General features: G+C 43.0%; 1 protein-coding gene across 3 annotated transcripts; it reads left to right on the top strand.

The window, feature by feature from the left end:
- Positions 1-10,709: 10,709 nt before the first annotated feature.
- Positions 10,710-24,219, top strand: LOC149811352 (auxin response factor 2B-like). Of its 3 annotated transcripts, none has more exons than XM_089992749.1 (16): positions 10,710-10,850; positions 11,155-11,382; positions 11,523-11,635; positions 11,760-11,855; positions 11,947-12,003; positions 12,143-12,298; positions 12,409-12,493; positions 14,154-14,244; positions 14,330-14,494; positions 15,250-15,369; positions 15,485-15,560; positions 15,653-15,824; positions 15,917-16,824; positions 17,118-17,308; positions 22,991-23,195; positions 23,831-24,219. In XM_089992749.1, the coding sequence occupies exons 2-15, from the start codon at positions 11,223-11,225 to the stop codon at positions 23,184-23,186; spliced, it is 2,586 nt and encodes an 861-aa protein (XP_089848875.1). In that variant the 5' UTR covers positions 10,710-10,850; positions 11,155-11,222; the 3' UTR covers positions 23,187-23,195; positions 23,831-24,219. The 3 variants fall into 3 exon arrangements, 2 of the variants coding, with proteins under 2 accessions (XP_089848875.1, XP_089848874.1); XR_016428477.1 differs by lacking the exon at positions 10,710-10,850 and adding an exon at positions 23,358-23,698 and having other exon boundaries at positions 11,084-11,382; XM_089992748.1 differs by lacking the exons at positions 10,710-10,850; positions 22,991-23,195; positions 23,831-24,219 and having other exon boundaries at positions 11,084-11,382; positions 17,118-17,312.
- The last annotated feature ends 1,691 nt before the right edge of the window (positions 24,220-25,910 follow it).

Genomic DNA, 25,910 nt, shown 5'->3' with positions numbered 1-25,910 from the left:
CAGGCTTCCACTCAGATTTTTTTCTCGCAACCTGCTCGACCACCTCCATTCACTCAGACATTTCAAAGGCCGAGCTTCCCTCAAGCCACTCCTTACTCCTCTCAGCCTTCGCAAGAGTCTGCTTCACATATATCATTTGAGGAAAGACTTCTCCAAGCATTCTAAGAGGTGAATACCTCTAATCAGAATGCCTTCGAGAAGTGTATCCAGATGCTAAACTCCCATACGCAATTCATTGCGAAATTGGAGATGCAAATGAGATAGTTAGCGGAAGCGCTAAATAGGAGGTCTGAGGGTAGTATGCTGAGTCAGGCTATCATGAACCCTAAGGGTAAGGGGCAGATGTCAGGTGGCCTGTACATGACAGATTCACAGCAACAGGCCAAGACAATTGTGACCCTTAAGAGTGGATGCGAGTATCACGTCAAGAGTAGGTCGATGACTAATGAGCTAGAGTCGATCAGACCATCTTCTGCGGCCCAGTCATCATCCCTTTTAGAGGCTAAGGATAGTGGTGAGTCTTTTCACAAGAAGAAGAACCCCCCAATGTATATTCTCAAACCACCCTATCTGAAAGCCTTAGAATCTTCAATAGGCAAAGAAAAGCAAGGTATGAAGGTCCAGAACATGCTTGAGATATTCAAGCAGGTGTAGATCAACCTAGCTTTGCTTAATGTCATTCAATAGGTGTCAGCTTATGCCAAATTCCTCAAGTAACTATACACTCAGAAGAGGAAATCTAGAAGAAGTGTTCCTTACAAGGTCCTTCTGACTAAGCAGGTGAGTTTGGTGCTTCAGCACCAGACGCCACCAAAGCTTAAGGACCCTTGTGCCCCGATTATTTCATGTATCATAGGAAACATCCAGATAGAACACACTTTGCTCGAACTGAGAGCAAGCATGAACATCCTGACTGGATATTTCTATGACTCATTTGGGCTAGGAGAAATGAGACTGACCCGATTACACTGCAGCTAGCAGATCGTTCAGTCAAGGTGTCGAGCGGTATCTTGGAGGACGTGTTAGTGAAAGTGGAGGGTTTCTATTTTCTGGTCGATTTCATTATCCTTGATATGGAGGGAGTGGACAGTCAGCACCAGACTCCGATCATTCTGGACAGACCATTTTTGGCAACTGTCAATGCATGCATTAATTGCAGAATCGGAGTCATGGACTTATCATTCGGCAACTGAACATTTTCAATACCGCGATGGGTCCAGTTGGAGATACGAAGTGTTTCTAGGTAGATATTTTCCAGAAGTTAGTGGAAGTACATCCTGAGATGTACATGACTGATGATTCCTTAGAGTTATATTATACTGTAGAAGACAATTATAGCGATAGTGTAGGTGTGTCTTCTGTAGAATCAGGTGCCCATCCTTGAAGAGCGAGTTTTGAGACTCTCCCACCACTTGTTGAGACCCCAGCTAGGTCGTCGATAGAGTCTCCCCCAGAGCTGAAGCTGAAGCCCTTGTAGGATTCACTCAAATATGCATATTTGAGAGCGGGGGAGACATTGCTTGTGATCATCTCTTCGCAGCTCACTGAGAAGCAGGAGTGTAGATTGATTGATATTTTGTGAGAGCACAGAGCAGCTATTGGCTGGGGGTAGCGGATTTGAGAGTGATAGATCTGTCATTCTGCATGCACCAGATTCATTGTTATGAGGAATCCAAACCGGCGTGAGATATGCAAAGAAGATTGAATCCCAACATGAAAGAGGTGGTGAAAAATGAGGTGGTCAAGTGGTTAGATGTTGGGATAATCTACCCCATTTCTGAATGTTGTGACACGGAAGGACCACTTCCTATTGCCATTTATAGATCAAATTTTGGAGCGACTCGCCGGACAGAGCTACTATTGCTTCTTAGATGGATACTCGGGATATAATCAAATAGTTGTCCATCATGATGATCAAAAGAAGACTACATTTACATGTCTGTATGGCACATTCACATTCAGACGTATGCCGTTTGGGCTATGCAATGCCTCAGTGACATTTTAGAGGTGTATGATAGTTATCTTCTTTGACATGGTGGATGATGTCATGGAGGTGTTTATCAATGATTTTTTCGTGTATGACTCTTTATTTGAGGATTGTCTCCAAAAACTTACTCGAGTACTTAGTAGGTGTATGAAGACTAACCTGGTGCTTAGTTGGGAAAAGAGTCACTTTATGGTCCATGAGGGGATAGTACTCGGATACATAGTGTCCAAGAGAGGGATCAAGGTGGATAGAGCCAAGGTTGAGTCGATTTCATGATTGACTCCACCTACTACGATGAGGCAGGTACGATCGTTCTTAGGGCATGCTGGATTTTATAGGCGGTTCATCAAGGATTTTAGCAAAATCTCTCGACCGCTTTGCATGTTATTGTCAAAGGATCAACCTTTTGATTTTGATAAGGATTGCATGATGGTATTTGAGATACTCAAAGATGCCTTGACTACTGCACCGATTTTGAGATCTCTAGACATGATGCTACCATTTGAGATTATGTGTGATGCGTCCGACTACGCTATGGGGGCTATTTTAGGATAGCAGATTGATAAGAAGCCCTACCTGATCTACTACGTGAGCAAAACTCTGGCCGATGCGCAAATAAATTACACGACGACAAAGAAGAAACTTCTAGCTATAGTGTTCGCATTGGACAAATTTAGGTCCTATCTTCTTGGTTCCAAGGTGGTTGTCTATTCTGATCATGCTGCATTGAAATATCTTTTCAGCAAGAAAGACACCAAACTTAGACTCATTCGGTGGGTTCTGCTACCACAAGAGTTTGATATCGAGATTCAAGATAAGAAAGGTAGCGAGAATGTAGTAGCAGACCATCTTTCTACACTGATCATGGATTCCACTAAGGATCAGAGACCGATCAGTGATTCATTTCTGGATGATCAAATCATGGCCGTAAGAACTTCGCAGTTACCTTGGTTCGCAGATATTGTGAACTATCTGGTTTTGAGGCAGATTCTTATGTATTAGACTAGAAACGAGCGAGAGCGATTTCTAGCACAGGTGAGACATTACTATTTGGATGAACCAGAGTTGTTCAGATATTGTGCAAATCAAATCATTAGAAGGTGCGTCCCGGAGGAAGAGTATGAGTCCATCCTTCATTTTTGTTATTCGTTAGTGTGTGGAAGGCATTTTAGCAGTAGGAAGATAACTGCAAAGGTTTTGCAGTCCAGATTTTTTTGTCCGACACTCCACAGAGATGCTCATAAGTTTTGTAGGAAGTGTCTCAGATGTCAGCAGACATGGAACATATCCAAGAGGGACATGATGCCCTTACTCCCGATTTTGGTAGTAGAGATTTTTTTATGTTTGGGGCATAGATTTTATGGGCTCATTTTCGCTATCATTTGGCAATCTATACATCTTAATGGCAGTAAATTATATGTCCAAGTGGGTTGAGGTAGTGGCAACCAAAACCGATGATCATAGAGTGGTGCTTAAGTTCATTAAGCACAATATCTTTAGTCATTTTGGTGCGCCACGAGCAATGATTAGTGATGGTGGCAAACATTTCAAGAATGTACAGGTAACTTCTCTTTTGAGAAAATACTCTGTCAATCATAGATTCGCCACCGCCTATCATCCCCAGACCAGTGGACAGGTTGAGGTTTCAAATAAGGAGATTAAGCGAATTTTAGATAAGACAATCCGCCCGAACCGCAAGGATTTGTCTTAGTGCTTGGATGATGCTTTATGGGCATATAGGACTGCATTTAAGACCCCTATTGGCATGTCAATGTAGCGATTAATATTTCAGAAAGCATGTCACCTCCCTGTTGAGTTGGAACATAGAACTTACTAGGTGATTAAAAAGTTTAATTTTGATATGACCCAGGCTGACAAAGTGCGTTTGTTGTAACTCAATGAGCTAGAAGAGCTTATGAACAATGCATATGTGAATGCCAAGCTTTATAAGGCTCGCACCAAGGCCTTTCATGATAAGCACATTGTCAGAAAAGTGTTTGAGCTCGAGCAGAAAATATGGCTATTTAATTCTCATCTGCATCTATTTCTCGAAAAGCTTAGGTCACGATGGGATGGACCATACGTTGTGAGAGAGGTATTTTCACATGGGGCAGTGACATTATTTGACCCACATACCAAAAGCACATTCAAGGTTAATGGGCAGAGATTGAAGCCGTACATTTTAGATGTCTCACAAGATGGTGAGTGCGAGGTCTGGGACCTCGTAAAGGAGTAGAATCTGAGCAGGATGATGTATTATATGTATATAGTAGGATTAGGATTTTGAGTTTCTGTATTTTCATTCATTTGTTGAATATATTTTTACTTAGATCTTCTTTGTTGTCATGCAGGTATATCTAACGCTTCAGTGTGTGAGTACAGGGTACCAGACTCAGGACACGACTTTAGGAGCAGATAATTGACAAGATTAGCAGAAAACTAGGCATTTGCATATGCTTAGTGGTGGAATAAAATCAAGTCAATAATCAACTCAAGAGGCCCTGTGCACATCAGGTTGTATCTATCCTTTCTCTCGTATTTATGTTATTTTCTTTAGTGTACACCTACATTGTATTTTTACATTTTTTTGCATGCTACTAGGGACAATGTCATTCAAGCATGGGGGGTGGTCTTAAATACACACTACTTGTCCTGCTTTGTTCTGCTTAGGTAGCTAAAACTCATAAAATTATATGAATGCTTTTGACATAATCTGACATTTTAGAAATTTTTAAAGCCCCATGAGAAATATTTTTTCTGAACGAGGCTAAAAAGAGTGATTATTTATGTGAATTTCAAAGAAAAGACTGTATTTGAATGTGAAAAGTTTATTTTGAATTACAAAGTATAAGTATGCACAGTTGCGATAAACTACTAAGCAAATGAAGAATAGAAAGAAAAAGGTATGAGCTTAAAAGAAAAAGAGCCTACATTTAGTCGTTGATGTCTTTGTATTCCCCAGTAGCTAGGCTCAGATACGAGTTAAAGTATTTGAGTTCCATAATGAAAAGGATAAAAAAGGAAATCACTTCTTTGTCTAAGTCAGCATCTGTGGCCTATTTGGTTTGAAGAAGTAGAGTCTGAAGGGTGTTCTACACTTGGTGCTCTAAAGCCATTTGATTTGGGAGTCACCGGCTTGAAAGTTCGTTACATGCACTTCATAGAAAGCATAAGAAATGCAAACATTGCACTAGACAAGAAGAAGACTATACATAAACTGTGAAAATGGAAAGTCTAGTGGCTCGAGCAATTAAGTTTGAGGGATACTCTGTATCTGATGCCCTAAGGTCGTCTGGCCTGGGAGTCATCGACCCAAAGCTCGTTATATGGGCCACGAAAACTGGAAATTTGAAATAGTGTTCAATTGAAAGAAAATAAAAGAATTGAAATATGAAAAAAAATTAAAAATCTAAAGAAGAAAAATAATGCGAGCTTAATAAAAAAATCATTGCTTAAAGGTAGTATGAAAGACTGTGTAGAAAATATACAAGTGATGAAAAATGAACAATAACATGATAATACACGATTTTCTGAGAAAAAATCATAGATAATTGTAATTTTTAGAAAAGTGAAAGAAAAGTTTTTACCGTGGAGGCAAAAAATCTTTAAATGTGTTATGAGAATGAAAATTACATGAAGTATTTGCTAAAATTGATTTCTTAAATTGCTTAATATTTTTGAGAAAGAATTCGAATTCCTGCATGACATTGATGTTTGTGGGTAGCATCACTGCAAACCCTCACGAGACCTTGCTCGTCCACTGGGGTAATCCAGGGGTTTAAAAAAGGCTTGTTGCATGAGCTAAATGCAATCGTGATTCCTACGAAAGTGAGTTAGGTCATTAAAAATTTGCATTTTAATTGGCTAATTCGAGTTTTCATAGCTTGGAGTAGTTCATTGCTAGGGACTAGCAATCATTCAAGCATGGGGTGTTTGATAATGCATGAAATACACATCAATCTAACAATTTATTCATGCATTTAGGCATTATTTATAGGCTAAGAACCTCTACATAGATGCATTTGAGCATAAATGAGCTGAGATTCAAATTTCACTCGAATCGAAGTTAAATTGAGTGTGATATTGCATTTTTAGTGCATGAATGTGGATTTCATGGCAAATTTGATCAAGATCCAACCCAAATAGCTTATTTGGATCCTGAATCAGCTCATAAACACCATAATCCAACCCACACATGATCCAAATCTATTTCATAAAACATTTGCAAAGAACCCCCTCCAAAAAAGGCGCTTAGTTAAAACATTTTTTTTAATCTCTTTTTTGAAATCTTGAAAAAGTAGGATTTTAGTATAAAAATTGACACAAAACCCTAAGCAGCCATTTTTGCCTTGGGATTTGCACAGCTGGGCTCCTCTTCCTCCTCCTGTCGCACAACGCTCATGCGCTGCATCTCATCTGCCGCGCATTTCACTTGCATCACAGCATTATAAAGTGCGCATCCAACTGCACGAGGATATCCGCTGCAGCCGCATACACGTGCCGCAGTGCATTGCCATGCGCTCCTTTCATGCACACTCATCTGTCACCGCAACGCCTTCCTATGCACTCTATATCGCGTGCTCCTGCATCACGCCTTAGCAGGTGCTTCTCACTGCCACAGACAACACGTGCTCCTACGCGATATTGCATTGCAGACCAGAGAAGGCATCAGTTGTCGCAACATCATCCAGCTTGCCGAAGCAAGGCTGTGAACCTCCCTCGGCTACCGTGTTTGTAATCTGCCGTATGAGGCAGAGATTGATAATCTGGCTAAGCATAGCCGAGGCCGACTGTGGCTCTTCTTTTGAACTTGATAGAGAGCAGCCCGCATATCATTTTTTTTTTTAAGCTTGTAAGTTAGCCTAAGGCTAAACGAAACCCCCACGAGACTCGTAAATAGTGTAGAGACTAATAGAGAATATACACTAATCTACATTTGCAATATCAGTTCTGCGCGTTTGATTTAAAAGGACCTAACTAAAGGTCAAGAGTCTTCAAAATTGATCAGAAAATTGAGGTCTTACCAACACCTCCATCGTGAGGCTATACCCCAGCTGAAGGAGGCTCCACTTTGCAATCATATGGAGCCTCCTTCCACATAAAAAAAGTCGGACACCCCAACCCCAGGAAAATGCTTCGTGCTTTACCAATGGAGCCTGCTTGTTTGGTAGGAGCAGCTAGTGCACGTCACCCTGTGTTGAGATGTTGCAAGTTCAAATCCCATGGTATCGTTGTATAACTGGTAGGGGTCGGATTAACCCCAGCTTGCCTTTCAAAAACAAAAAGTTTGGTGGCTTCCTATAGAAACCGCACTGCTTCCATGAAACACAAATGCGCCATGAGACCACGATAAGGGACATGCATATAAGGGATTCGAACCCTTGACGCGTTGCTTCAGCGGAGTCATCGTGGGCAAGGATTCCCAAGAGCCACCAACTACAAAAAGGGAATCACTTCATCTAATCCAAACACGGTCACATGGTTCCTGATAAAGCATACGCCGATGACAGTAGTACGAGCACCCCTACCGTTTTACAAAAAGGTGCAGAGACGTGGCTGCACGGCTCCTGAGTTGTGACTCATGACTAGTTATGTCATACGGCGAAGCACGCCTGCAGCCCATCATCGTCTGGCCCCCCTCGTCCCGTACCGAACAGGATCATGTGCATGTTGCAGTGCGAACGTGCTCCCGTACCACAATAGCCTGGCGGACCCAGTAGACCCAGCTTTTTAGGCCGTTTAGGTTCCATAGGTGGGTCATGTTTGTCCTACTGGACCACAGGCATTAGGCCCATTTCTAGGCACTAGGCAGGTTCGGCTAGCTGGGTCAGGTCACGAGTGACCATCAACTCGGTTGTGTTTTCACAGTATTTTTAGAAGGTGATTGGATTTCAACCATAGTTGGCAAACTCGGTGAATCAACTCATGACTCAGTTAAGTTGCTTCATATTTGGACCTTTAACTAACTCAAAAAATCAGTATGACATAGTTTATGTACCAAGCTTGGCCGAGTCGATTAAGTTTTGTCATTGATCGAGTCAATTGAGTTTTGTCATTGACTTAGTCGAGTCATATCTTTCCTTTTGTTTTTTAAAGATATAACATAATAATTATATAAGTGTGTGAGCGCATGGGAACGATTTTGATGCATAGATGAGATTTTTTTTAAGGTTTTAAAATCAATGGCTCATATTCTTCATAAATATTCAAGCATTAAAAAATCATATTTTTTTTTATAAAAAATACCCCATCCAATGGTTGATTCCTAACAAATTCATCATGCCAAGCACATCCACATGGTTGGATTTGCAAAAAAAGTATTGAAAAATGCTCTCATGTTTTGGTTCTCATATTCAAGTGATTCTTATTAATATTATAAAATAAGGCGTACACATTTTATATATTTTTATATTACAATTCATATGTTTATCATTTTTAATAAATAAAAAAACCATGACTCACCCGAATCACCCAGTTGCATGTGATGGATTCAATATTGAGTTTTGAGAATGCCAACCATGATTTCAACAATCTTGGGTGAGATGGATATAGCATTATGCTCTATTATTCTAGATGTGGGCATGAAGGTGCATTACAAACTTGCGAAAGCGCTTTCCCAACCAAAGAATTTGTAATGCATTGCCTTTTACATAAAAACAAATCCAAACATTAACTGTGTATTGTAGTGCTTCGGATCTCAGAACCTGAGCCCCCGCGATCAACCTAGGGGTGTCAATGGGTTGGGTTTAAATAAGAAGACCCGAGTAAGAGCTGGGTCCGGACTTGAAGATCTGATTAATACATGAACGTGAGTATAGTTTGTGAAATTTTATACCAGACCCTGGCCTGACCCGAGTTCTGATTAAGACCCATAATTTTTCAATGTAAAAATGATAAAAAAAATATTATTTTATGGGGTATGGTCCGGGTCTGGTTCATGTAGTTTTTATCGGGTCTGGGTATGATTTCTCTTATAGTAGACTCGAGTCCATACCCAAAAATCTGGTAAGTCTGGTTCTACCTGGGTCCGAACCAAACCTGACCTGTTGACACCCCTATATCAACCTAGAGATCTTGGATTTACAAGTCATTTTGGATCTTAAATCGGGGATCTGAGATGTCATGTTTGTAGGAACGTTCAATCTGGGATGAACTGCACTGCTCCAAAAACTACAGGTGGACCACAGTCCGGCCCAGCCTAGCCTGGCATGACCACCTTGACCTTATACTAACAAGCACCGTTATGTTTGGTTGAACCTGACCTATTACTAAACAAGCAGGCTTTGACCTGGTAGCCAAATGGGTCAGATCTTAAAACCTTGGCCCGAACCCGGTCAATAGAGGGCTGGGTTTGCTTGACCGGCCAAGCTGCCTAAGCGGTTGACCACTCCTACTGATATTTGAGTGGCTACACATCCATAGTTGGGTTGTGCAATACCGACACCAGCTTGTTTGCTCATTCTATTTTGAAAGAAAGTCAAGCTGGAGTAAGGCAGACCTCTACCAGTTATACAATTATACCATTGGGTTTTGAACCTACCGCTACTCAACACAAAGAGACATGCACTGGTTGCTCCTACCATACAAGTGAAACCCTTATTGTTTTTTTATTGAAGGTGGACACGTGTCAAGCATGACAGGGGAAGAATAGTAACCTACACGGGGGTTAGTGATAGTAGTTGGAGACCTAACCAGGGTTAGGTCTTTATGTATAGGGATCGCAGTGGACCTGGGTGAGTGCGGGGGATAAGGTCTTCACCCTTGGTTCATTCTTCGTTTAATGTCCTCCGTCACCGGTCCAAACAGGGCAAAGTGGGTGTTGCTTTTTGCCGTTAGAGGAAAGAGAGAGAAGAGATTCTAAAAAGGGTTTTATGTTAGTATAAGAAAAATATATATATATATATATATATATAATTTTATACTATGAATAAGGGTATAATAATATTTTTCTAGCAAGTCCATCCCCCACACGGGTTTTTATTTTAACTTTTTATTTTAACTTTCATTCCCAGTCCATTTCTCTTTTCATGTCTTTCATCCCCGCTCCAAACCGAGCAAGGCGGGTCTACTGCCATCTCTATTTATGTCAACAAGGAGGAACTGCATCAATTCTGGATGGGTTTGGACTCACTATGAGTTATCCTTTTGGATCTGAGTCCAGATTCTACTGTCCTAGATTTTGATGACCGTTTCTAAAATTGAATAAAGTGGATCTTAATCAGAGAGAGGTTCGGAACCGGGCTTGGTTTTGAAAAAAATGATGGCCATCGCTAGAGACTCAATTGTTCCGACACGAATATCTTATCGGACCTAATTCACTTATTCCGAACCCGATCCTTAATCGGGTGAAACCCAGACCCGCGATAAGGCTACCCGCCCAGGGGAGGACAAGGCTGCCCGGGCAGGCCAGACAGACAGTTGGGAGGCTAACGCCCGTCAACGCCCGCCGGCCAATTGGGAGCGAGGACGGCAGACGGCGTCATCCTGATCCCCGAGCTGCCCACATGCCGGTTAACGGGCGGCCATGAAGGGTTGGGTGACCGGTGACATCCGGTCTCCCGGGGTTAGGAAATTGACCGTGGTTTGAAATGATTGCACGAGGGGGATTTGACCCGAGGGTTAAGGGGCCGGACCGGAGCAGTCGAGACGAGAGAGAGTGTGTCTGTGTACGATGGTAATGGCAGCGAGCAGAGTAGGGGTCAGAGGGCGCTCGGTTAAAGCCATCGGTTCCTTCCTCGAGAAGCCATCGGAATCCGCCGGGCCGACGTTGGAGAGGGACTCGCCGGGAGTTTGCGCCACAGGCGGGGCTTCTTCTTTTTCTGGTTGTCCTGTGTAGTCAGTACAGGGTTTTCTGGTGGAGGAGGTAGTATGCTTTCTTCTTCTTCGTTTTCTGGTTCTTCTGCGATGGTATTATAGGTGTTTTTGGAGAGGGAGCTAGGGTTCCTTTTTCTTTTGGTTCTTTTTTTGACGGGATTGTAGTGGATTATGGAGAGGGAGCTGGAGTAGTTGCTTCTTCTTCCTCATCTTCTTCTTGTTCTTGATTTTTCTGGCTTTTCTGTGACGGGATTGTAGTGGTTTCCAGGATAGGGGGCTAGAGTTGCGTCTTCTTTTTTTCTTATTTTGTCCTTGTCCGTGCTTTTTCTGGTTTTTCTTTGACACGATTGTAGGGGTTTTGGAGAGAGAGAGAGAGAGAGAGAGAGAGTTTTGGGGTTTTCCGAGTGATTTGCCGCGGGAAATGGTGGCGTCGGAGGTGTCGATCAAGGGGAGCGGGAGCAATGGGAGGGGACAGGGCTTCTCGTCTGTGTGCGCCGATCTGATTAATGGCGGGATCGGGCGGAAGGATGCGGCGGCAGATGTGCCGAGGGGATTCGGCGGTTTTGCTTTGAGCGATAAAGGTACTCTCTCTCTCTCCGACAGGAGCTCAGCTTCCGAATCTTGTGTTAGCGTTGGTGTTTGCTCGGCATTTTCAGTGGAGATTAGAGAAAAACTGAGTGTTTCAGTTCCTTTCCGGCTTATCGTCTTCATTTTGTCTTAGGGATGGATGATCCACTGTACAACGAGCTCTGGCATGCTTGCGCCGGGCCGCTAGTCACGGTTCCGAGATCTGGCGAGAAGGTTTTCTACTTCCCGCAGGGCCACATCGAGCAGGTGCACAGGGATTTCTCACTCTAGGGGGTCAGTGTTTGGGTTTCACAGAGGGGCTCTGGACTAGTGCTTCTCAGATTTGCGTGGTCCTGTTTCATTCCGGACGTGTTTTGGTGTTCTGTTTCAGGTGGAGGCGTCGACGAACCAGGTAGCGGATCAGCAGATGCCTCTTTACAACCTTCCGTGGAAGATACTCTGCACCGTGATCAACGTTGATTTGAAGGTCTGATCCTTTAAACCTTGAATCATTTGTCATTCCTTCGGTGGCAATCTGCCACACATTTTTTTTCACTGTTTTTGCATTGGCTTTGCAGGCGGAGCCTGACACGGATGAGGTCTTCGCACAGATGACTCTGGTTCCAGAAGCAACGGTATGCTGCCTCTAGATCTTGAAGAGTGGGGACAGGGTTTTCCTTTTCTCCTTTGCTCGTTTTACGCATAAGATGTGGAGTCTCTTCTCGTTTAAAGTTTTATTTTTTTGGTTTTTCATTTTTGGAATTGCTTGTATAGAAAAATGAGAACGGGGTGGAAGTGGAGACTCCCAGAGCTCCCCCTGCACGTCCTCATGTCCATTCGTTCTGCAAGACCTTGACAGCCTCGGATACAAGCACCCATGGTGGGTTCTCGGTGCTCAGGAGGCACGCTGACGAATGCCTCCCTCCTTTGGTGAGCGGTGTAATTTGCTCTCTGTTGTAGTATGTTGATTGCCTTCATTTACCCAATCTTTTCTTCTTCCTTTGGTTTGGTAAATGCCTGATTCCTGATGTTGGTTGCAGGATATGTCTAAGCAACCGCCGAGTCAGGAACTGGTTGCAAAGGACTTGCATGGGAAAGAATGGAGCTTTCGGCATATCTTTCGAGGTGAGAGTTTAATTTGCTTTTGGCGTTTGCATTTTTGACAGTTGGAGACTTAGGGCATGGTGGTTTGATGTGGTCTGAGACTCTGACCTTTGTTCATCTGTTGCTGAGACTTATCTCTGCTTTGATTACTTTGAATTTCTCTCTTTTTTATTTTCCTCCGCCTACTTGTTTAGGTCTCTGAAGAAATCTTAGGTAGACTCTGTGCATGCGTTTTTGTGAAACTTTGTGGCGCATGTAGGTTCTGCTGGCCTGCAATGTGTAGAAATGACACTCATGGAAGTTGCATCCAGGACCTTTCGAAACTGGAAAAGGCATAAATTTCATTGATCACCGTAGAAAATTGGGAGAGGAAAAAAAACAAAAGATCCTTGCTTTGATCTACTCTCTGCATTTTGGTGTTTTTTATGCTGTAGCAGTAGTAGTGAGTGGTGACTTGCCTTGGAATTTACTTTTCAGGGAACATGCAAATCAACTTTGAAAGGGTTTCTTAAAGGATGTGGTTATCCGAAGGGGACTGTTCTTTTCCAAGTGACTGACTGATGATGATTCTGTTGAATAATAGGACAGTTCTGAGGTATCACAATCATTGTCAAGAATAATGAAAATAACCATCCGGATTTCAGACCCTTGCCAATCAACTACCTGGCTTTAGTTAAAGGTGATGTGGTCCTCCATTGTGATTGTTCTGGGTGAGCCTGGTGTGTTTGCCCGATTAGGCAGTTGTTGACCATTAATGAGGGATGTCGAATAATGAGATTGACCGAGTTTGTGGATACCGAATAAGCACTTGTAAACTCTAAGAATGTTGACTATGTCGGTAGGGTTCATTCTCTACTAATGAGGGATAGGGAAACACTGGTCTTTCTTTTTAGATATTTGAGCTCGAAGTGTACTCTCCTAAATTTAGGATTAGGTTCCTATGTGGCAGATTGTCATCCATGTAGTGCAACTGGGTATTGTGCATTATGTTAGGAGGTCTGTCATGACAACTGATAGCCTGTATGTTGATTTTTATGCTATGTCATGTAACCACATGCTGTGAGAGTTACTCATGTTAGATAAATGGAAACGTAGGGAGCACTGGCAATATGCTGATATAGGCTAATTGGGTAACACTTGAAGTTGACTTGTTGACATGGAGTCATTTGAGCTACACTTAATATGGATAAACAATAAAAATATATACTTGTTGCCTCCTGCATCATTAATCTTCTGCTCTGTGTATGTTACAAGGAGCCTGGTTTGTTCACTTTGTCACCTGGACATCTGTGTCCTCTTTGGAAAATCTTGTTTTCATTTCTGTCTAGAAGTAATTCTCTATCTTTTATTTCATTCTTGGAAGTAGAGAAGTGCACAAAAGATCTATGATCTGGTCTGCTTTTCAAGTTGCTAGAAAAAAAGAGCTTCAGTGTTGGTGATTTACTTTCTGTTTATAAGAAAGTTGCCCATTAGGATTTTCTTCTGCAAATTCTGCCAGATCTGATATTAATTATATTTTTGAAGATTTTATTTTGCTTAAGTGGTTTCTTGTGCAAGTTTTCCCATCAGCGTACATATTTGATGTTTTTGCATCAACGATTTGTTGCATTAAATCTTTCATTGTCAATTGAAAGCTGCTACTTTCTTATGTAGTGATCTGCATTTTTGCTTGATATTCCAGGCCAGCCCAGAAGACATCTGCTTCAAAGTGGTTGGAGTGTCTTTGTTAGCTCTAAGAGGCTTGTTGCTGGGGATGCTTTTATTTTTCTAAGGTTTTCTACGTTTCCTGTATTTGTTTGTTTTCAGGCCTTTGAATTGGGGTTTAGATCATACTAAGAAATAATTAATGTTTTGCAGAGGTGAAAATGGTGAACTTCGGGTTGGAGTCAGACGTGCCATGAGACAGCAGAGCAATGTTCCATCGTCAGTCATATCTAGTCACAGTATGCATCTCGGTGTTCTTGCAACAGCATGGCATGCTATACAAACAGGGACCATGTTTACTGTGTACTACAAACCAAGGTATGGGGAAGATTTTGTAATCTATCAACTATACAAAACAATATTCCTGTGCATTTGGTCAGTTCCAAGTCTTCAGATTTTTGAAGTTTGTGGTCTAGCTCAGGCATCTCCACATATATTGATGTTTCATGTTTATTCCCCTTATAATTCTCTATTTAGCCGTAGAGAACAATAGATTGACTACAATATGAATTTTCTCAAGCTAGTCAACTTCATTAATCCTGAATCTGAGTCCAGGGTTTACAACTGAAACAACTTGGTTGAACCTGGAAAGTAGTTGTGAGGATCTTAAGGACTTTTTGTGCCTACTTGCCCTTTTGGTTCTGCGTCACCTTTCCCTATGCAATGTTGGCAGGCATAGGGACTAACATAATATGATGTTTGGCTGGACCACAAGTGCCCTAAACAGGGTTACACCGTTCAGTTCTTTTAAAACATACCAGGGTTAAATGGAGGCCATGTGCTTGTGCTTTTGTTTTCAGATGTGTGCAAATCATGCAATCTTGTGTTGCTACAATCTGTTTGTATGCCTGTTTTCATGTGGCAACCCTTGGTTGCTCTATCATGTTTCAACTCACAAATTACTTAATCATACACATTTTTTAAGTATGACAAATTATGGTCTTTATTTTTCCCCATTCTTTTAGGCAGCTTTGCAGTTGGGGCCTGTGACTTTGCTATATTTGCTGTATAATTTTCCTACATCTCTCTTTTTTTTTGAAATTTCATTTATGCCACTCTTTTTTCTTTTGTAGGACAAGTCCTACAGAGTTTATAGTCCCATTTGCACAATACATGGAATCTGTTAAGAACAACTGTTCTATTGGTATGAGATTCAAAATGAGATTTGAAGGTGAAGAGGCACCTGAGCAAAGGTACTGTGCATAGAAGGTTTCTTGTCTCTTAAGCTCGAGTCTTGTAATTAACCACAAATGATGATCATCTGCTACTGTTCAGTTCTTTATGCATCTCTTTTGTTCCACGAGTCAGATTTACAGGTACCATTGTTGGCATTGGAGATGTTGATCCCCCTAGGTGGCCTGATTCAAAATGGAGATGCCTTAAGGTATGTACTCGACAATTTTCTTCTGTCTGTAGACAGTTTGTGCTACACATGCTTGAAGAGTTTGTTGATTTGGTTTCACCAATTGTATTTAGGTGAGATGGGATGAAACATCTTCTGTTCCATGCCCAGAGAGAGTTTGCCCGTGGAAAATAGAGCCTGCTTTGGCACCTGCTGCTCTAAATCCACTTCCTGTTTCTAGACCCAAGAGGCCTAGGGCAAACGTAATGTCTTCATCACCCGACTCGTCTGCTGTCACTAGGGAAGGTATCTCTCTCTCTCTCTCTCTGCTGCATATATCCAGTTTATTCATCTGATTATGTTACTGGTTGATGATTGATATTATTTATTGTTTTTAGGTCCATCTAAAATTGCAGTCGACCCTGTGCAAGCCCATGGATTTTCAAGGGTAACCTTGCAGGACTCTTTTGCTGATAACAATGAACCCAACAATGCCCAGAAGCCACACTTACAAGATGATGAGAAAGTGGATGTAGCTTCTTCATTAGTAAAACTGGGTTCTGAAAACTGGATGTCATTGTTGAGGCATGATCAAACTTATTCTGATTTATTGTCTGGTGGTTTTCGACCTCCTGGCGATGATGCCCATGGCTTTGGTGTGCCATTTACTGACCAAACTCATGATGAAGCTAATCCTTTACTGAGACAGTTTCAGGATCAAGGTGGAAAATTTCAGATGCATGGGGGTTCATGGCCTATAATGCCTTCCAATTCCATGATGGACTCAAGGGAGTCAAGCTCAAGAATGCCCACAGTTTTCAATGAGCAGCCATATCAGAGGCCTGGGAGTTTTAGATGTTTGCGTCCTATCGGATACCCTGTGATATGCAATACCATTGTTGAGCAGCAATCAGGGAACTGGATGATTCCACCCTCATCATCATCTCATCTGGAAAGTCCATCTCATCCCAATGTAGCAAGACCTCAGAGTGGTGTATATTCTCAATCACAGGCTGCTAAACCTAAGGGTGAAGGAAACTGTAAACTGTTTGGTATAAATCTTACAGGCAGTCACACATCCGAACCTTCCCTATCACATGCTAAGGCATCTGACGAAGCAGCAATACCACTCCATAAACCTCAAGCATTGGAAACAGACCAACAGTCTGAGCCTTCAAAATGTACAAAATCAGCTGATACTCTTCGCAGCGATAGTGACCAAGAGAAGCCTTGCCAACCATATCAGCAGCATTCCAGAGACACTCATAGCAAGCCCCTGTGCAGTTCAACCAGGAGTTGTACTAAGGTTTGTGATATGGGCTTGAGTCTTCTGATGCAATGACTTTTGAACGGCTTTCTAGCTATTTCCAACTAGTGGACCCTTTACAATAGATGGAATTACACATTTGAGGTTATTGCGTTCTCATCTGTGCTTCATGTGTATGTGTGCATTTGCATTTTGCATTTCAATCCTTTTGTGTCTTCGGTTAGCAGTCGTGGCAAATCCAAGTCTGTGGAGGACTTGAGTGGTGATATGAAGTTTTTTCATGGGCTTGCATACTATTGAGGGACCTAAGACATCCACACAATGGGTTTCAGGTGCACAAGCAGGGGAGTGCTCTTGGGAGATCTGTGGACCTTGCAAAATTTAACGGTTATGAGGAGCTAATCAGAGAGCTGGATCACATGTTTGAATTCCAAGGGGATCTGATGAACCTGAGCAAAGGCTGGCTAGTTGTTTACACAGATAATGAAGGTGATATGATGCTTGTCGGGGATGATCCATGGCAGTAAGTCATATGATGCTTTACTGATTTTCCCTTCAGTTTTCTCATTTATATTTATAGGAATCTACATTGGAAGTCATGGATTGTCTTGATTATCATTATCATCTCTCCTGCTCGGTAGTCTCCATGGCGATGGGTAGTCTTGCTTGTGTGAAAACTATCAGATTCTGATGTGTTAAGGCTGATGCAGCGAGGGAATCGGCTTCAATGCACTTGGTTGCGGAAGACGATGGCACGACTCTCACAGTCGTGCGATGTGCAGAAAATAAGAAGAATGTCCACCGAACATAATGGCACTTGCTTTTATTTCAATATGAATCTCAATCGAACAATAGGACGAACATAAACGAAATAAAGACAAACAATAGAAAGGAGTAAAAGCCAAAAGGAAAACTTCTGACAGAAAAAAATAGAAGAAGGCTGCTGCAATGTTCAAGATTCTCTGCCCACGCAACCCTAGAAGAGGGTTTTTAAAGACTGCTAGTGGACTCGGGTCTTGGATCCAGTCTTGGACCCGCTTCGTCTTTATGCTGCTGTTAGATCTGTAATGCCCGGACCTGTGCTCATCTGGAGTAGGTACGCAGGGGTACATCATCCCTGCATCTTGGTACCGTGATTTGGATCGGATCCACGACGTGGGTTCGATCCTCGATCCCATTGTGCAGGTCTGGTCCCCTGCTTGGGTCAAGCTGCGTGGATTTGAGTCGATCCTACTCTGCATCATTCTCTCCTGGTTGGGAAGAAATCGACACTGATGACTTGTCTCCACAATATCCATATAGATCAGACACATTGAAGATAGGCGAAATGTGCCAATCTTCGAGCAGTTCAAGGAGGTAGGCATTCGGACCCAATCGCCGAAGAATCTTGAAAGGGCCATATTTCTTAGGACTCAACTTGCCATAAGTACCCACTAGAAAACGCTCAGGACGCAGGTAAACTCATACTAACTGACCGACTTGAAACTGAACATTTCGACGACCTTGGTCTACGAAAGCTTTGTAGGCTTCGTAGCTTTCAACAAGTTTGGCTCGGACCTGTCTGTGGATATCGCGCATGTATTCAATGACATCAAATGCGTCTGGGGTTGGGTCTAGAGAACTGGATACAGGTGCTAGATCTACTGCATGGGTGGGTGACCGACCATAAACCACTTGAAAAGGAGACTTGCCCGTGAACCGATTGATGAAACTGTTATAGGCGAACTCGGCTTGCAGCAAGACTAGGTCTCATGTTTTGACATTCTCTCCAACTAGACTCCTTAGTAAGTTTCCTAGGGTGCGGTTCACGACTTCGGTTTGGCCATCGATTTGTGGGTGGTGTGCACTGCTGAACTGGAGCTTGGCTTTCAATAAGGCCCATAGCGATTTTCAAAAATGGCTCATAAAGCGCGTGTCACGATCTGAGGTGATCGTGTGGGGCAAACCATGAAAGTGGGTCACATCCTTGAAGTAGTATGAGGCTACTAACGAGGCATCGATGGTTCTTACACGAGGCAAAAATAGTCATTTTGGAAAATCGGGATGGAATCAAAACGACGCGAGGTTCGGGGAAGACCCACAATAAAATCCATGGACGACACATGTTCCCAAGGCCATTCAGGGATGGACAACGGAGTATACATACCACTATTCTGACGTCGACCTTTGGACACTTGACATACTCGACAACTTTGAACAAACTTGACAACATCTTTGCGCATTTTGGGCCAAAAGTAGTGTTCATCTAACAGAGTGAACGTCTTATCATGTCCAAAATGCCCAGCTAGTTCCCCTTCATGTGACTCGGAAATCAATTGAAGTCTAAGAGAGAACACATGCACACATAACTTATTACCTCTAAAGAGGTAACCGTTATGTATGCTGAACCGTGGGTCAGCCCTGCTATTAGGGGAGAGGCACCCTTCCCAGACCTGCTAAAAAGTAGGGTTCGTCAGGTAGAACTCCTTGCATTGCTCAAACCCAATGACCTTTACAGACATAGTCATCAAAAGACTATTCTTCCTGCTAAGTGCGTCAACTACCTTGTTCAGAGTATCAGTATGATGACGAATAGTGAAGGCGTACTCTTGCAAGAAGCTGGCCCACTTGACATGTCTAGCACTCAACTTCTTTTGACTATTCAGATACTTCAACGCCTCATGATCCGTGTACAAGACAAACTCCTTATAAATGAGATAATGCCTCCAATAACGAAGGGTTTGTACAATGGCATAGAACTCGACATCATAAGTGGAGTACTGGCACTTGGCCTGAGTCAGCTTTTCACTAAAGAAAGCAATGGGCCTGCGGTTCTGACTCAAGACTGCACCAATTCCCACTTTAGAGACATCACACTCAACCTCAAAAATTGCGCTAAAATCAGTAAGGCCTAAGACAGGGGCACTAGTCATTTTTTCTTTGAGCGTGAAGGCCTTTATCGCAGCAGACGTCCAATGGAAACTAGTACCCTTTAGGCACTCCGTAATAGAGGCCATGAAGGTACACTGAAGTTTCTAACAAAACGACGGTAGAAAGTAACTAACCCATGGAAACTACGGATCTCTCCTATAGTCTTTGGGGTAGGCCACTCGATAATTGCACGGACTTTGGCGGGATCCGCCTTAACTCCATCAAACGACACAATAAAACCCAAAAATACAACACTTGACGTCATAAACTCACACTTTTTGGCATTGACATACAACTTTTCCCGCCTTAAAATCTCTAAGACCTGACACAAATTATTCAAATGATCAGACAAAAATGAGCTATAAATCAAAATGTCATCAAAATAGACATTGACAAACTTCCCTATACAAGGATGTAATACTTGGGTCATCATGTTCACGAAGGTACTCGAGGCATTTGATAACTCAAAGGGTATGACTAACCACTCATACAATCCATCACATGTCTTAAATGTCGTTTTTCACTCATCCTCCTCTCGAATACGAATTTGGTGGTACCTACTTTTTAAATCAATTTTGGACCGGCCAATATATCAAGCATATCATCCAAACGAGGAATGGGAAAATGATATTTGACAGTGATATGATTTATCGCTCTATTGTCAACACACATGCGCATGGACCCATCTTTCTTAGGAGTGAGCAGGGCGGGTACTACGCACGGGCTCACACTCTCACGAATAAAACCCTTTTGCAGTAACTCCTGAACCTGCCTCAACAACTCGGCATGCTCGGATGAGTTTATGCGATACACGGGGAGGTTAGGGAGACTCGACTCTCGGATAAAATCAATGGCATGTTGCACCACCCTTATCGAAGGTAGACCATCAGAAAGGTCGTCTTGCGTAATGTCGTGAAATTTCTCAACAAGGGGTGCGTTGTCTGCGGGAACTGACGACGTACTCATAGACAGCTTAGCCACCAGGGCATAACAATAACCATCCTCCCGACAATGGCTCAAGAAAGTCCGGTAAGATAGGCCCGCGAGCTGGGGAACTCGCTCAGGCTTATCCACAGCGGGAAAACTGGTCTCCTTGATAGGGAGAAGGATTATTTTATGACCCTTAAAAATAAATGAGTATGTGTTCCTTCGGCCATCGTGAATGGTCTTGCGATCAAACTGACACACACTCATAGGGGGCTACATTACACCACACCTCATTGTGGTAATGCTCTCCCATAGAGAACCAAACTAGACAACGCTGGGTGATGGGAACCTCGTTTCCTCTTTTGAACCATGTCATCTTGTATGGTTGAGACAATTTTTCAGTTTTTAGGTTCAGGGTGGACACGACACTCTCGGACGCCATATTCTCACACGCCCCAGTATCAATTATAACGTCACATGCATGCCCCTCATAGTTGCATCGGGTTCTAAAAATGTTATTCCGCAGCTATTTTGCAGGGGTCGACTCTCGGGGTGCGGTCAAAACATGACAGATAGACAACACATTTTTGATGTTGTCGTCGAACTCTACAACTTCCCTCTCGTCATCTTCTTCAACCACGCGACATGACCTAACTCCTGACACCTAAAACAATGAATGGTAGATTCACTAGGCTTGGCCTTGGATCTGGTATGGTACGGGGGTTCGGACTGGTCGGGTTTGCTAGGATCTACTTTAGGAGTGGACTTTGAGTCTTCCTTTTTAGGGGAGCTCGCTCCCCTAGTTGGAAAACTCGACTTGGGTTGACTGGACTGGTCACTGCGGGATACTCTATATTCCTGCTTCATTTTCAACTTTTCTTCCACATTCATGGCATAGCTGCTTGCCTGATCTAATGACTCGATTGTGACACAACTGAAATCATCTGAAATAGCAGGACAGAGACCAGAAATATACCTCGTGGGCGGTCTCTTCGATCTACACTCGCAGGGATAGACGATGGAACTCAGCAGTGTACTCCGCCACAGTACGGGTGCCTTGACGCAGGGTCAGGTAATCCTTATAGGCTCTATCGACATGGTCTGACGACACGAACTTGGACTCCATCAACCTCTGCATCTCCTCTCATGTCCATATGGCTCAGTCGAAGAACTGCTTCACATCGAATCATCCTGAGAACTCTGGAAGGTCTAGCTTCACCTCGTAGGTGGAGGGGTGTTCTGGTGCTCTCTGCTGGCGAGTTTCCACCATTCTTGCAGGATACTCGTTCCGGAAAGCGTGGTCATACAACACTGTTTCATCACCCTCTTCGCGATATTGCTCCCCTCGATGCTGGTGCTGATGAACTCCAACGACGTGTGGTCGGTGCTCAGGTCATGTCGGTCCCTACTGAATCTGCATGGCGGCTGTCGGAAACTGCCCCGGTCTGGCTCGCCCGTGGGTAGGCACCATATGTGGCCGGCGTTGTGGCATCGATATGACTGGATGTCCTGAAGGTGGAAGGGTTGCTCGGGTTATGGGTTGGTGAGAAATGGATAATGTGGGTTTGGGTTATGGGTCGGGTTAGGATAGGGGTAATGTGTTGTGTATGGTACCAAGTTTTGGATCGGGGACGGGTTAACAGATTGGGTCTGGTACAGGTATTGGGTTTGGTTGGTGTAGTATTGGGATGATTCACCCGATTGGATCTGGATTGGGTCAAGTCCTAAACTATTCGTCAGATCTAGAATGGGGTAGGTGGGATCATGGATCGAGTTGTGGTGTGAGAAGGCCTGGTTTGAACTCGATCCTTGATTCGTAAGAAGAGGGGTTTGGTATTGACCCGACTCAAATTCAAACTGGAGCTCCGTTCGGGTCCGATATGGGTTTGGGTCGGTATTGGTTATATTTTGGGGCTCAAAAGTAGTGGGTTGGGTCTGATTCGTGACCCGCGTCATCTTCATGCTGCTGCTGGATCTGTGACTTCCGGACCTGTGCTCGTCTGGAGTAGGTACGCAGGGGTACATCATCCCTGCGTCTTGGTACCGTGATCTGGGTTGGATCCACGACATGGGTCCGATCCTCAATCCCATTGTGTAGGTCCGGTCCCCTGCTTGGGTCAGGCTGTGTGGATCTGGGTCGATCCTGCTCTGCATCAAAGGCCTCACGTTTTAATGCCCTTGAATAGAAAAGTGTTTCCATTTTATCCAATATGCGCTTGGTTATCCTATAGACTGGATGCATGGGGATAGTACCATCCATTAGTTTTTACTTCCTCAATAATGTTTTGGGATCTCTCTCTGGGTGCCTTTTACCTTAGCTGTGATTGCTCTATGTCATGTCTTAACTCGTGTTTTATGTTAAAACCAGAGAATTCTGTAGCATGGTCCGCAAGATTTTCATTTATACACGTGAAGAGGTTCAAAGGATGAGCCCAGGAGCCATAAACCCGAAGGTCGAAGAAAGTTCAGGTGTTGCAGAGGGCAGAGCAACATCCAGAGATGCAAAATGCACCTCTACATCTGTAGGAGCTGCTACTTCTGAGAACAACCGGCATTGTGTCTAGTGGTTGCAGGTCAGTGAATGAACCTGGATCATTTTAATGGAGTCAATTGAGTTACTGTGTTGCAGGGAATAGCCTGATGGCCTTATTGTTCTGGAAGTTTGTTGTATGCTCATTCTTCCAAACTGTATATTATATTTTTCAGAATCGCTTGCAATTTATTTTTATTTGCAGAAGATGTCTCTCCAAATGTCTTGGGAGCCTTGACCGTTAAATTTGCTTCTTGATATCTCTTTGGTTTCTGAAGAGCATATAGACAATGGATGTCTCTCTAACACTGCGATAGGGAGGTTTTGGGGACATTCGTTGTGCTTGCATGCTCTGGCATTTGGAACGGCATCCACTTCATGTGTTATATGTTTGACAACTGGAAGTTAGGTGGTGGGTGTACTGTTCATACTTCATAGTGGATCTTTTGGATGTCAATTTTCAAAATTGATGGTTGAGCATGGTCATCTGATTCTTTCATGGTATACCATGATTTGCTGTCCAACAACCTTCGGATGCTTCACAGAGTGATTAACTCTCTCTCTCTCTCTCTCTCTCATTGGGACGAACCGTCGTGGTGTTCCTGGCTTACAAAGTATTTGAAATTTGTAGTGTATTTTTTTCTCTACTGCCTTCATCTGCGACTTTGTGATGTGCAGGATTTTTCCATAAGGGGTATGACCCGGGCATTGGGGTGCTGTTTTGTGGCTGGAGTGTCTGCCTACTTTGTGTTTGGAGGAGTCTGTAATATCTCAATTTTGCACTCTATATCGTTTCTTCACTTGTAGTAGGCAAGGTAGGGGGGGGGGGGCTGCCTTGCTTTCTCAACCTGCCTATTGTATATACGTCCTTTTTCCCCCCTTGGCCCATATGGTAGAGTAGATAATGGTCTTTTTCCTATGAATGGGTTGTATGATTTTCTATTGTTTTGCTGAGCTATCTTGGTTTACTACCCAAACTCTACTACTATTACAAAATTTCCGAGGGTTGTATTTTTAGATATGCATGTAAATTTTCTCAAGGAAGTTGGAAAAAATGAAATTCCTGCCGACTTCCGTGCCAAATTGCGAATCATGTGTCAGTATCCAGCAATTTGCTGCATTTTCTATCCTGTAGGTTTATATTATTTTTTTCTTGCTGATTTTCTTGTGTCCACTGGTTTATGGCCTTATGTTTGTTTTTTCCTTTTGTCATTACCTACTCGTTAGGAACGTGTGGCATGTAAAATTGCGTTAGTAGCCTGTTTTACGTGTCAAATTTCTTGTTTCTTTGCCCTTGTTGAATTTCTAGGCATCTGCATTTAACGATTGCTTTCTCACTACTAGTGAAAGCTACTGCTCGTAATGTTCAGTGCTACGTGAAAAGGTGAAAAAGCTTAAACCAACTAACGTGCAACTGAGGGACCCTCTGTTTTTCAATAGACGAATTCACAAAAGGTTTTGACAATTTGCGACTTTGATACTAATAGGACCATCGTCGAGTACAATCCTGAGGTGGACCTTCTGCGGTCCCGAACCCATCCCAGCACCCATAGCCAAATAATTCTTCAACACCTGTCTGTCGTGTTGTCCTCCATCCTTTGGCCTCTCATCCCAATCCCTTCACTCTCTCACCTACGACCGCATCCAAGGTCCCAATCAGTGGCGGAGCCAGAAGTTTTTTGTTGGGTGGGCAGACTTCGGGTCTCGGGGACAATGCTATGGTCTTGAAGGACGATTCATTTATTCGGACCAGTGGCGGAGCTAGAATTTTTTTGCCCACCCATCTTCAGAAGAAATTTTGGTTGTGCGTGTTAGATCTGACATGCTCTTCTAGAAGCGACCTCCCTGATCGGAGAAGGAGATGGCCATCAAGTTGATGGTACCACCTGGTTTCATCATTTTGAGGGCCTTTATGGCATCTGCCTGCTCGTGGCCAGGCTATAACAACACACCTTTAATCCCTCTTTTCCTCCATTTAGTGAAGCAAACATAGTGTTTTGCATGGCACCCATAACCACATTTAGGTTCCAGTCATCCATATCACCATTCCTGTCATTAGGACCTCACTGATGCAAGTTGTTTTCATCAAATTGGACCCTGTGTATGTGATCTACATCATCCATTTAGTGAAGATAGGCATTTGAATAGACAGAATCTGACTTATGTCCAGGACTTTTTGATGATTCAAAAATCAATAACCATTAATAAAAAATATGATTTTTTTTTGTTAAGTAACACTGTCAAAATGAATTGAAAATCATATTTTTTTTTTTGTTAAAGAACACTACCAAAAGATTGATTTCTATTAAATCAACCGTGTTGAACCCATCGATAGGGCCAGATTGATCAAAACAACTTAGTACCAATGAGATCCCAGCGGGAGTTATGACCACAGAGGATCATATACGGATGAGTAGAGCTAGGTTCCCCATAAATGTAGGTTACACGGTTTCACAAAGAACAAATGACAAAATAAGAAGCTGGGGAAAAACACACAGATCTTCGTTGAATATTCACAAGAGAGAACTCCAACTCCCACAAACTAATAACCCGTCTCTTCTGTGGTTTTTACACAATTCAATAAGGTGAAAAAATTATGGGAAAAGATTAGCACTAACCATCGTCAGAAGAAAACACACATGGATGCATAATTCTGGGGTGGGCGAGTGCCCACCCATGGCTCCGCCAGTGGTCCCAATAGTGGGTGATCATTGCGTAGTGGCCTTTTGGGCATCGACAATCAACCCACCGCGAGGCC

The sequence above is a fragment of the Nuphar pumila genome, chromosome 17, assembly GCF_984573655.1.
Source record: "Nuphar pumila chromosome 17, dmNupPumi1.hap1.1, whole genome shotgun sequence".
NCBI lineage: Eukaryota > Viridiplantae > Streptophyta > Magnoliopsida > Nymphaeales > Nymphaeaceae > Nuphar > Nuphar pumila.
The sequence above is the reverse complement of the archived record's forward strand: the minus strand, read 5'-3'. Positions and strand labels throughout refer to the sequence as shown.

Excerpts from the sequence above, each read along its gene's own strand:
- LOC149811352 (XM_089992749.1), top strand. The coding sequence starts at position 11,223 with ATGGTGGCGTCGGAGGTGTCGATCAAGGGGAGCGGGAGCAATGGGAGG. Across the intron at positions 12,299-12,408 it reads ACGAATGCCTCCCTCCTTTG|GATATGTCTAAGCAACCGCC; the intron begins GTGAGCGGTGTA and ends TGTTGGTTGCAG. Across the intron at positions 16,825-17,117 it reads CAACCAGGAGTTGTACTAAG|GTGCACAAGCAGGGGAGTGC; the intron begins GTTTGTGATATG and ends AATGGGTTTCAG.